At 39.6% G+C, this 13,355-nt stretch overlaps 1 protein-coding gene across 1 annotated transcript in view; it reads right to left on the minus strand.

Annotated features, from left to right (window-relative positions):
• Positions 1-730: 730 nt before the first annotated feature.
• CACUL1 (CDK2 associated cullin domain 1) overlaps positions 731-13,355 on the minus strand; it is a 79,025-nt gene continuing 66,400 nt past the window's right edge. The window contains exons 7-9 of the mRNA XM_024253852.3: positions 12,039-12,177; positions 5,835-5,878; positions 731-5,403 (exon numbers count right to left, since the gene is read on the minus strand). Of these exons, the coding sequence (XP_024109620.1) occupies positions 5,363-5,403; positions 5,835-5,878; positions 12,039-12,177 (224 nt within the window). The 3' untranslated portion in view covers positions 731-5,362. The remainder of the gene's footprint in view (positions 5,404-5,834; positions 5,879-12,038; positions 12,178-13,355) is intronic.

Raw genomic sequence — 13,355 nt, forward strand, 5'->3', positions numbered from 1 at the left:
TTTTAGCACTGGTTACAGAAGTCAAGATCAACACTCACCCTGCAGGCTAAGTAACTGTGGTAACAGACGTGTGCTCAGTGTGGCTGTCACATAGGAGGCAATATTAATATGCTATAAGCAAAATCAAATGTTCTACATTATAACAAAGTTCCAGTGAACCAGGTATTAAGGCCAAGGACATCTGTACAGGATTTATAACATAACAAGGCCAAGGACATCTGTACAAGATTTATTTCATTTACCACAATGTTTTAGAGTGATAGTATATGCCCTAATACAGAAGGAGTGATTCAGAACCCACCAAAAGATCAAGAGCCAAAGTCAGTGGCTTTGCATCCCAGGTCAATAGGAGTTTCATCCGCCATTTTGTTTTTTTCTTGGATTAAAGAGATGATGTACAGAACGCCCTGTGCCGAGCTCACTATGGCTTCTGACAAACAAGCACCACTAGGAACAAGACTTCACTGCTTCATCCTTGCTCTGGCTGTGCTAGTGAGTGGCAAAAGCCTCTTGCCTGTGCTTGCCCTCCAAATTTTTCATAAGCATTCCTGTTACTAGCCATAGCTTCCCATGACTTCACATTTGAGTAAGTTATCCTGAAGTGCGTGGCTGTAATATTGACAAATAGAACTAATGAGAGAGAACTGCCATCTGTTTAACAAAACGCACTCTTCTAAGAGAATACCCAGTCTTACTGCATTTAGTACATAGTCACAACATTGAAATGACGTGAGAATCAATACAAAATATTTATTTTTTTTCAAACCACAGAATTCTTAACCCCAGAGCCACACGATAAAGTTCTCAGAATTGTAAGCCATTAACATTTTTCTAAACAATGCAGTCCAGAGATGAAGATAATTTCCAACCAGCAGGGATGCAATATATAGTAGGTTCCCCTATGAATGAAGCTCAAATTAGCATTTCCTTTAATTCTCCCACAGCCACTCCATCAACAGAAGCAGAAACAGTACACGTATTCATGCCACTCGGCTCTGAAAAGAGGTTCCAGGTGGGTCAAGGTGGGTCTTGGCCAGTGGAGGAAGGAAGGTGTCTGGGACTTTAGTTAATCAACAGTGGGGACAGAGAGGAATAATTTCCCTTGGAAAAGAACAGGGTTCCTTTCTTATATTCTTGTGGCCAGAAACTAGGGTGAACTTCAATGGGGTAAATGAAAGAAACAGGAGAGCCATTTCTCCAGGAACTCCTATGACCTCCATTTTAACTTCTGACAAAAGTTTACTGTTTTCAATACGAAAAGTTAACTTCATTTATACAATCGTATTGAAAACAGTAATCACAACCACAAAAAGGGCCTATAAACCTGTAATAGGTGTCAAAGGGATTCACATTCTGAACTTTAATTTTAAGGACCGTTTAAAAGGCCTAGACTTGGATTAAAGTAAACATAATATTCCAAGCTAAAAGAGGCACCATAAAAAATCAACTCAAAACATCCAAACAATGGCTAGATGACTAATGTAGGTTGTTTTGCTTTTTAGTTGCAAAGCTTTTCAGTATCTCAAATTAGTGTATGTTCATAAAACAATGCTCAGTTATTTTAATAGCTGCTTATGAAACAATAACATTTTAACTCAAGGGCAATGCTTCTTGCATAATAATCACAGAAATAATTAACTGCTATAAAACGGGAAAAAAGTACAAGAAAATAAAGCCAGCCTCAATAATAAAAAGACAAAATCTGGAAGGGTTACTCGGCTTAAAAAGAGATTAACCAGGATTATTTAAATACTATAATACAAGTGCTCCTGCTCACTTCCAACTGCAGAAATCAATTTTGTTTGCTAGATCACCATTACCTTTGCTAGTATGAGTACAGACCACCACTTGGAAGTTATCCTTTTGTGCTAAAAAACGTTCAAATCCCTTGTTTGGTCAGTACAGAATATTGCAAGGTGATGTTCATGCAAACTCTTCCTGAGGAATTTATGTGTGCAAATCTGCAACCCGACAGCATGGCACGCAGCCAGGGAGTGGTAGCTGCACAGGTGTGAGCACTGGAGATGGATGTGCAGTGTGCAGTGTTCACAGCCATGGACATCCATTCTTCTGCAATCTCATCTACCCACAAATTAGCTTTCACTCTAGAACCCAAAGGGAGGGTAATTGCTGCAAATTTGTTAAAGGGACAGAAGAAAAGTAGCTTGTCTACAAAATAATGCACAATGCTTGCATCTGGGTTTGTGTTTCTTCTCACTAACCTTGCCTAAGAACTATTAGGATAAAAGTCACAATACCAGGTTTTGCTTTCTGCCCCACAAAAAAAACAGTAGTTAATTCCTGTCAGGTTAGGGTACAGGTGTGACAACAAAAGGTCACAAAATGACAATGTTACTGAAGCTTAAGGCCAACCTTTAAAACATGTACCGTCTCTCAAAACAATTATCTATTTACTTTTACATGTCATTTTTTCAAGATGACTGACCCGGCTTTCCTTTTAAGGAGCCAGTTTCAGGCTGCACATACATACTAGACAGTTTAAGCAAATCAGCCATTGACTAACCAATCAGCTTGCATGTACAGTTTTCTGTCTTCAATGATTTGGGCCTTTAGTGATGTGGTACAAAAGGCAGTATGTAACTGGGGTAGAAAAACCGTATACTAAGAATACAAAAAAAAAAAGGCCAGGTGCGGTGGCTCACACCTGTAATCCCAGCACTTTGGGAGGCCGAGGCAGGTGGATCACTTGAGGTCAGGAGTTCAAGACCAGCCTGACCAACATGGTGAAACCCCGTCTCTACTAAAAACAAAATACAAAAAGTAGCCGGGCGTAGTGGCACGTGCCTGTAGTCCCAGCTACTCAGGAGGCCAAGGAAGGAGAATCACGTGAACCCAGGAGGCAGAGGTTGCAGTGAGCTGAGATCGCACCACTGCACTCCAGCCTGGGTGACAGAGTGAGACTCCATCTCAAAAACAAAATACAAGAAAACAGAAGAAAATAGTTTAGTTTCTGGCAAAGAGTCAATATAAAATGAGAGGAAGGTGGAGGAAATCTTATTTCCTCTCATATTGGAAACTCAACTCAGAATTTTTTAGAATCCCAATAAGTAAGCAAAGTCTATTTCAACTTAAACAGGTCCTTCATACTGTGATGTGCCTCAAGGGGCCAAGATGATTAACAGCCAGGACATGTAGACTGGGAGACTGTACAACCTTTCTATAGTGCCTTCCAGTCAAGGTTTTGTTGTATTAAGCCCTGACCCACAGCCAGCTGCAGTCACTGTGCAAAAATTTAGAGAAACTAAATTTTGCAAACTTTACTTTGCCGACTTTTTATTAATACATACATAGTAAAAAGAATATAAAATATTTCTCCATGAACTTAATAATGCAAAAGCATCCAAAGATTTTAATGCCAATTCACATTATACTGTGATGCTTTTATAGGGAAAGTTCTTTTGTAAAAAAAAGAATGCTCTCTCCCAGAAAAAGCATTTGGGTATATTATTAGGATACTGAAGAATTTGTCCACATTTAAAGAAACATTCCAATTTTATTCCTTTCAGAAAAATTATTAATACCACTCAGACTTCAGTTCTAGCTGTGATTTGTAAGCCTGAAGCAAGCATTCCATTGAGAAAAGTAAAATGTGAATGTCATGATGAATGGAATTCTCCTTGATACTAGAATGTTACCAGTGTAGCAACTTAAACTGTCCAGGTCATAGTGAGAGCCTGTCTATGTTCTTACAGTAATTCAGTGTTCATCGATGCAATCCAGGATGCTCACAGAGTGAACTGAGTCCAATTAAAGTACTTTAAAAAATAAATCTGACAACCTTTATCTTTACTTCTCTGTATAACACTTTTACAAATCAAGGACTTCAATTATTGGGTGACTTACTTTTGCTCCCAATATCCCACTTCTAACTCTCCCACCCATACCACTCCCCCCAAAAAATAACAAACTGAATTGGCAGAGGCAGCTGTATGAAAAACCTGCAGAGCAGACATGCGACAGCAACCCTGGGATGTTTCTTTTCCCCTCAAGTTCTCTGAAGAGGTAACTACTATTAGTCTGATGTCGCCTAGTAGAGAAGCCTATGCTCAATTAAGATTCAAGCAAAATTGAGAAGAAAAGTATTTTTCTCTTGCCACATCTATTTTTCTTGGGCTTTCAACCACAGCTAGAATAAGCTTCAGAGACTTTTATGAAGGACTAAAAAGCACTGTGGATGTGGAGAAACAGAAATATAGCTTTGCCACAGCTGGAAGGGAGCCTTAAGACAGCAGTACTACTTCTTCCCTATCACACTCAAATATAATGTTCAAATGACAGACTTTTTTTTTTTAAGTAATTATCTCATTCATTTAAAATGATCAGGAACCCCACACCACTGAGTGTATTTGGACTTAATAACTGTATCTGCTTCCTAGAGCATCACAGGAAGTAGCTCTCAATAATACTAAGGGAAGCTTCAGTGCTAAAGTACCGCCCATCCCTAAACTAGAGTACTGCCAATACTATAGCAGGTGGTGACAGACATCGTGTTAAGTGGCACAGGGAATGGAAATGCTCTATGAGAGTTGGTCCCCAACATTAACATGAATATGCTCTGGTGAACCAGGGGAAAATCTGACCAATGTGCAACAGGTTTCTATTTTCCCACCTAATTAGCATCCTGCTACAGGGCCACACCTGCCATCTTGGTGGGTGAGTTTAGATACCATACACTTCTCCACGAGGAGTTTGACAACATGGTCACACAGTTGCAAAGTGCACAAAGCTCAAGGCACAGAGTAGAAAAAAGTTGTGAACTGATGGGCGAAAGTTCTAGCAAAAGCAGAGTTAGCATTTTCCTTTAACAAGACTTTCTAATGCTAAACAAAGACCAACTCTTTTAAAAGGGGTTGTTTTGGTTGTGGGTGAAAAGTACTGTATTGTAACGATCTGCTTGGTTTTAAAGCAAAAGAGATCCTGACATGTGAAACCAATACACCAAAATGCCAAGTCCACAAATGAACAAGTGCTTAAAAAAAAAAAAAATTCTTCTGCTCTTATATTTTTGGAGGAAGCTGCTGATTTTGGCTGTCAGATTTCACTTAGAAATGGTCACTTTCTGAGATGCTTTTTCCTCACAGAATCTGTAGATAAACTCATTAAAAGATTGTCCCATTTCAAAATCACCCCCAAGTCTAGCAGCAACATTTTTTTTGTTTTTGTATTTTTTTTTAGTTTTTGTTTTAAATTACAAACCAAGTAAGAAGTCCAACATCCTCTTCCACGAACAGCTTTGTGACAGAGCTCCTGAGTGTGTGCAGCCCCCACTGTGCTCTGAATACAGTCTCTGCAGCTCCAGTGTGTCCTCTTTTCAGGAAGGAAAGCATATTCAATACATTCACTATCTGTACCCCCTGGAACTTGCACATGCTGACGAGCTGTCTGAAAAAAACATCAGAACAGGAAAAAGTATGAAGAGCAGACAGCATTTGATAATGGCAGGAATCTGTTTATTCAACACACATTTCTCACTCCTCTCCCAACTCCCCAAAAAAGGCTTAAAAAAAAATCCTCAAAACCATGTGGGGTGGAGGGAAGTAAAAGGGGACTGAGATCCTAAGGAACTGGGACCGGGCTATGATGTCATCCCAGTAGAAACTAAAGAACCTGGTGGCCTCTTTCCAACTCCCTGAGAACCATCACTACCAGCTGGAGCTGCCACAGCATGCAAAGCATCCTGACCTTGATTACAAGCAGTGACTTATGAGAACAACATGGGTATTATCAAATTCAATGCACTGTTATCACAGTGCACTAATATGGCTGCTTTACATCACAGAACCATCAAGATGGGAAGGAACATCATTACTTACTATAAGCCAACTCATCCCCAGCTCTCTTCCGGGACTGGTCACCCCTGGGGATAAGAAAAGAAGAGGCAGTCAACAAAACTGACTTCACATCAAAACAGGAGGAAAGGATCAACATATTTGATAATAAAAGTATAGCAGACATTTCAGTTCTAACTAAACCTATTTAAAAATACATATTAAACATCTTAGAATCCTGATGTACCTCACTATGCTTTCTGCAGATGGAAGAACATGAGCCTTTACCTGTATTAACCAGCTCATCCTCAAACACCTATGAAAGTTCTAATTCCACTTTAGAGTTAAGAAAATAGAGGTTCTGACTAGGCCCTAAGCTACCCACAAATCCTATTTTTGTGTCTCCAGCTTCTCAGACAATAACAGAAATGACCCAAATGCTTAGGTAATGAGTAATAATAATCACTATTAGCCTTTCTTCCTCAGCATTTGTAAGTTGATTTCTTCCTGAAACACGATTTTTTTCTCTTTAGGTTTCAGTAATGCCACAGCACACATTCCTGACCTTACTTTACCCTGTCTGCCATCCTTTTCAGGTCTCCTTTGCTGGCTCTGCCCAGCACTCTGTCACTGATCATCTTTTCTTCTCCACATGTAGTCCAGGATGGTGATCACACACTCCCTCCACAGGCCAGAGGCTCCCATATCTACATCTCCAACTCTGCCTTCCTCTCTACCCTTCAGATCTACAGGTCCAAATGCCTCATCACCATGTCCATTTGGATGATTTATATACACTGGCAAGTTTACCATGACCAGAATACAATGCTGACTCCAATCCAACCCCATTCCTTCTTCAATCTTCCAGCTTGATCATTCAACCCAAAATCCTTGGTCATCCTCTCTTTCCCTCACTCTAGGGCATTCTGTCCCAAAACCAATCACTCCTCATCAACTCCATTGCTACGATCCCAAGCCAAGCCACAGTCTTCTCTTCCCTACACAAGTACACGAGCCTTATTTATCAACCTAGACGAGAGCCAGAGTGATCTCATGTAGAAGACAGATTAGTTCACGCCTCTCCTGAAAGCCCTTCAGTGGTTTTCCACTACAGTTAAAAATTAATTCCAACTCATTCTCCAGCCTACTCTCCCCCACCTCACTTTCCTCCACTCTCGGCTTCTGTTCACCATATGTCAGCCATCCTGGCTCACTGGCTGTCCCTTGCATGTCAGCACTTTACTACTTACTGTCCACTCATAGGACTTATTACTCAATATTTTTTTTTTTACATGTTTTTTATTTGCCTCCCAACATCAGAACATAAGTTCCATGAAAACAAGAACTTGGCCTGTGTTGTTTACCCCACTGCCTGGAAGAGTATAGACAATAAATATTTGTTGAATTGACAAAGTAGTAACTTGTAAATAGTCTCATGGATAAATTATTAAAATGCTAACCAAGGTGATTTATTTCCTGCTTTTGAGTAATTTTCCAGATAAAGTTTCCCATTTACTTTCTCTGGTTATGTTTAGGACCAGGGCAGAAACCTCTTGCTAAGCTGGGTAAGGAGCCTCAACTGACTGGCAGAAAGAGTACACACCGTATGGCCTCTAAAGGGTTTTTCTGTAGGCACCACATTCAGCACAAATTAGCTTCCACAGCCAAACGAGCTCTAACAGGCCGGCCCTCAGGCCACTTTTTAAACACCTCTGTAGTTAACACTACACCTAGCCAAAGCCGAGTGAGTGTCTTCTGTTGTTATTCACGCCAGTATCATCACAGTTGCACTCACCAAATATTCTGAAACACGTTAATGATCAAAAAGGAAGACAGAATTTTATATCTGGAACCTCGACTTTTAGACACAACCTTCATTTCCATTCCTCAAAGGTTAAATGAAAACTGAACATGTAAATATAACAGGAGAAAAATACAGACGTGAAAACAACTGGAGGCAGGAAAAGGAGTATCAATGTGATTTATGCAAGAGGCTGCTGAAGAGATTAAGTCCGGAACGCTGTCTAAAAACCCTTACTACAAAATAAAAAAGCCCAAATTTCGGCGTCACCTGCTCAGCTAAAAGACCTATGTTCTTACCTTGGTTACTTAGATCTAGTAGTTATCTTCTGTAGTGTTACCTTTGACAACAGATACCAAACTTCCACCCCTCGCCAATCAATTCAATTATGTAGGTAAGAGATAAAAAGCTGTTGCTTTTAGCTTTTATGTTAATTCTAGCCTACCCTATATTTCCATGCACCTAACAATTACAATACACAAAAATTCCAGCTCAAATGAGAATCCACTAACTGCAAAAAAGGATGTATCTGACAACATTCACGTTATTTTAAAACAATTCAAAGACTTACTCTGTGCCATCCACATTAAAGCTGTTTGTTGCCTACTCAGGATCACTACATCACTTAAGTTCATCTTACATGAAAAAGTGCCCATAACAATGAACAGGAATCACGTGGTTGGTTAGGCATAAACCATAAAATGACTGCTCAGATAAGAAGTGGCAGAAACAGAATTCTTAAGACAGGCTGTACTATGTTCTCCTTTTCTGGGGGCTTCAGTGGACACCACTTCTTCCAAAATATTATTCCTAATTAAGGCATTAAGTTGGACAGGACAGAATGTGGAAGATCCATGCACAAGAGCAGAGGCAGGCTCTCCAGCAGAGCTGCCAAAGGTGGCATGTGCACGTCCTTCCTGGCCAGTATGAGTAAGCTCAGAATTAGATATGAGAACGTCCACTTTGGCGGGCTTACTCTGTGCAAAGCACCTGTCAGAATAATTTTATGAGGCAAAGTTTAATCCTCATAGCACATGTATAATAAAGTTTAATTATAAAAATGGTCCAATTAAGTTTGTAAAAACATTTTATCATCCCTTGGAATACTGCCTAGTATTTAAATTCAGCCAGAAGTTTTATAAAATAATTCCACTGAGAAACAAAAATTCCTATTTATACCAAAAATCCAAGACATTTCCCTGAATATAACCAAACTGGCCAGTGGCTGAATAGTGCCATGTTAGTCCTTCATGTGCAGACGCAACGCAACCTGAGGTTATTTACAGAGGCAGTTACTCATCTCATCCCAAGCAAATCTGACATAAGAGCTACTATAAACCAAGCAGTCCTGCACCCTGTTCTCTTATTCCAGTACCGAAATTAGGATTAGAAAAATGGGCACGTTTAAGCAATTCCACGCATTGCTCTGGAAGGCAAACTCAATATGCTCAAAACTCACAAGCGCTATATTCCTATACTGCTTCACAAAAAAGTTTTCAGAAGGCTGTCTTTTTAAAGGTATAAACTCATCCTAAATTAAGAGCAAATGTTTAAATAAAACATGAATGTATGAAAGTATAAAGACTTCAGAATTATGGTAAGCCTAGAAAAAAACCTAAACATCATACTCAGATTATTTTGCATTTATTTAAGAATATTGGGCCGGGTGCAGTGACTCACACCTGTAACCCCAGCACTTTGGGAGGCCAAGTGTATCACTTGAGGTCAGGAGTTTGAGACCAGCCTGGCCATTATGGTGAAACCCCGTCTCTACTAAAAATACAAAAATTAGCTGGGTGTGGTGGTGCATACCTGTAATCCCAGCTACTTGGGAGGCTGAGGCAGGAGAATCACTTGAACCCAGGAAGCAGAGGTTGCAGTAAGCCGAGATCACGCCATTGCACTCCAGCCTGGGCAACACAGTGAGACACCACCTCAAAACAAACAAACTGAAAAAAAATTGGCCAGGCACGGTGGCTCATGCCTGTAATCCCAGTGCTTTCGGAGGCTGAGGCGAGAGGAACCCTTGAGCCGAGGAGTTCGAGATTAGCCTGGGCAACACAGGAAGATCCTGTCTCTACAAAAAATTAAAACAGTTAGCCAAGGGGGGTGGTGTGCCTGTAGACCTAGCTACTCAAAAAATTTTAAGGAAAAACTATTAGCTATAATTCAAAATACATATATGGCCAAAAAAACTCCTGAAAATCAAATACTTCTGCATGACTTCTGCATAGCAAAACAACAACAACAAAACCACCATAAGCAAAAGCAAACTGAGAAATATATGTCATATCTTGGACAAAGAATCTTCACTATAGAGATTTCCTAGAAATCAAGAAGACTAAGAGAAAAGCAAAGGACTTTAGACAGGTAGTTTGCAGAAAAAGAAATGCAAACATATGAAAATATGCTCAACCTTACTCATATAAGAGAAATGCAAATTAAACCAATTTTGAGTAATTATTTTTCACCTACTAGGTTGGCAAAAATACAAATGCATAACAATATACTGTACATGCAAGGCCATGAAGAATAGGAACTTTCCACCTTTGCTGGTGGATATGCAAAATGACATAAATTCCCTGTGGAGGGCAATTTGGCAATATTAATCAAAATTACAACTGCATTTATTCTTAACCTAGCCATCCCACTTCTGAGAATTCACCCTCCAAATAATACCTGTAACAAGTACAGGCATATACAAGGTGATTCGCTGTAGCACTGTCCATTATAACGAAAGACTAGAAATAACTCACGTGGCCATCTACTGGGGACTGGTTAAGTTTTAGTCTATACACATGATGAAATGTATAAGAAACACAAATATGGACATATATTGTGTTTGCTTGTATTTATATTAAAAAAATGAAGGAATCACAAAAATAGTTACTTGATGGGGTGGGATACGTAGGGAGACAGCTGGGAGCAAAACTTCTCAATATGTACTTTTTATAAATGGCCTCATTCTGTGTATGAAAATAATACCACTCTCTTTTTGCTGGAACTTATTACAATTAATGTGAGGAAATACCTGATCCCTTGACACCAAAGAGAAAAACTATTTACATTCCAGCATTTCCCACTGGCCCTTCCTTCCCCTAGCCACAGAAAGCCCCAGGTCTCCCAGGCCCATCTCCACAGCTTCACTGATCCCTTCCAGTGTTAAGCTGTCAGTGATGGGGTAAATGACCAGTGGATTACTCACTGCCCCCACTACCACAACAGTACAGATGTCACCAGGACAGAAAAAGGAAATACCAGTCCAGGAACCAACAAATTACCTGCTTTTGTCCCTAATCTGAGACTTCATAACAGTGACCTTAGTTAAGGCTTGTTTTTCTGAAATTCAGTTTGGCCTCAGACCCTTTGAAAAAATGCCCAGCCCCAGCTCTAGCCAGATAAGTGAGTCAACACTCAACCTACTATTTGTAGATATGACTATGCCTAAGATACCTCAAGCGTGTTCCTTTCCACAACTTTCTTCCTGTCAGGAAGCCAAATGAGAGAAGATACATAGAAGTGCTAAGAGTAAGGATTATAAAAATGCAAGATATTACTGTGCCCTTAAATGATTTGCTGATATCGGCTATTTTCTCATGGGGAATCACAAAAATTTTATAAAAATGTATTTTAGTTGAAAAATGCACTCTGCAAGATTTTCTGGGATATGACCACGATAATTAAGCGCAAAAACTTTAGAAAAATTATCAAAACCAAGAAAGGTAAATAAAGAGATGCCCTACTTAAGAAGAAACCACTAGAATTTAGGGCAAAAGGGAAAGTACGAAATACAGAATTTAAAGCCTCTATGCTAGGTTAGTCATAAAAGTTCTATAACGTTTTTCCATATGCACAGGACTAATACAAGAAAATCAAAGTTAAAAGAGCTCCTGGCGCTTGCCCACCTAACTGCTCACCCAGTGAGAAATCCCTTCTTCAAAATGTATGGGCCGGGCATGGTGGCTCATGCCTATAATCCCAGCACTTTGGGAGGCCTAGGCAGGTGGATCACTTGAGGTCAGGAGTTTGAAACCAGCCTGGCCAACATGGTGAAACCCCATCTCTACTAAAAATACAAAACAATTAGCCAGGCATGGTGGTGGCACACACCTGTAATCCCGGCTACTTGGGAGGCTAAGGCAGGAGAACTGCTTGAACCCAGGAGGTGGAGGTTGTGGTAAGCCGAGATTGTGCCACTGCATTCCAGCCTGGACAACAGAGCAAGACTCCATCTCAAAAACAAAACGTATGTAATGAAGAGCAGCTTCCACAAAATCAAAACCTAGCTTCAACATTTCTACAGACAAGGAACTAATATCTTCTTGCAGCGGCCAGACTCTTGGCCAGTTGCCTCCCTTTCTCAGAACCTTACCATTTGTCCCATGTCAAGCCAAACTAGCCTATAGGTAAATGGACATATTCGACCACTAAAGGAAAAGACAACTTGCCTTGTAAAACCATTCTGTATAAGTTCTCTTTGAAATTTCTGATCTTGAGCAGCATATTCAGAAAGTTCAGATTCCACCGCCGGAGGAAGAATGTTTGGAATAAATTTAGAAAATAGAGTTGGAGCCATCTGAACCCACTCTGTGAGGAAAGGAAAGAATTCATTAAGGAAATCATATAAACATATCAAATTAAATGGAAAAGGGAAAGTTTTCTTTTAAAATATAGAGTAAGCCAAATTTAAAGCAAGGGAAAAAATCAGTGCAATCTCATTCTGGTAAAGAACATACAAAGTTAAATTTCCCTTCTAAAAAGAATTTTACAGGCCAGGTGCGGTGGCTCACACCTGTAATCCCAGCACTTTGGGAGGCCGAGGCAGGTGGATCACGAGGTCAGGAGATCGAGACCATCCTGGCTAACATGGTGAAACCCCATCTCTACTAAAAATACAAAAAATTAGCCGGACACGGTGGCGGGCACCTGTAGTCCCAGCTACTCAGGAGGCTGAGGCAGGAGAATGGCGTGAACCCAGGAGGCAGAGCTTGCAGTGAGCTGAGATCGCGCCACTGTACTCCAGCCTGGGCAACAGAGCAAGACTCCATCTCAAAAAAAAAAAAAAAAGAATTTTATAGTATGAAGAAAGCTATTTTTATTTTACTGATTTAACAGAATTTAGTGAAAATCCCTAGGGAATTTTTGACCAAATCTTACAGAAAATTATAAGTATGGAGGAAAACATGAATGTGATTACCAAACAATTCTGAGTGGGAGGGGACCTGGTGGAAATAACAGCCTTATTAGCCATTAATTAAAACAATATATAGCCCAAGAATAGAACAGTACAAATAATAAGTAGACATATTTAAAAAAAGAGGCAGCACAAAAGGTAGGAGGGACTGAACGTTTAATAAGTGGGCTGGAGGTAACTGGTTAGTACTTTGAAAATATTTTTTGAGCCATGTTCAATTACAGCAAATATATATAAACAACAGTTAAAAAAAAAAAAAAGTGGTTATCAAATCATTTTTCAAAAGCTCAGGAGACTACAGAAAATGAGGCAAAGAAATCACCAGAAAACACTTGCACCAGATATGACAAAGATGAATTAGTATCTTTATTATAACGAATATGTATAGATCAGTAAGACCAGATAAATGAGTGAAAGAACCTATAATAATAGAAACAGAATAGTCCTGTTAATATTAAAAAAAATTCAAGCTAAAATAAATATACTCTCTCCTTTTTATTCAGTGAACATTAAAGAGAATTAACACCCACCTGTATCAAGGGCATGGGGAAACCAGTATTTCCCTTCCTTG

This window comes from Pongo abelii, chromosome 8, assembly GCF_028885655.2.
Source record: "Pongo abelii isolate AG06213 chromosome 8, NHGRI_mPonAbe1-v2.0_pri, whole genome shotgun sequence".
Classification (NCBI taxonomy): Eukaryota; Metazoa; Chordata; class Mammalia; order Primates; family Hominidae; genus Pongo; species Pongo abelii.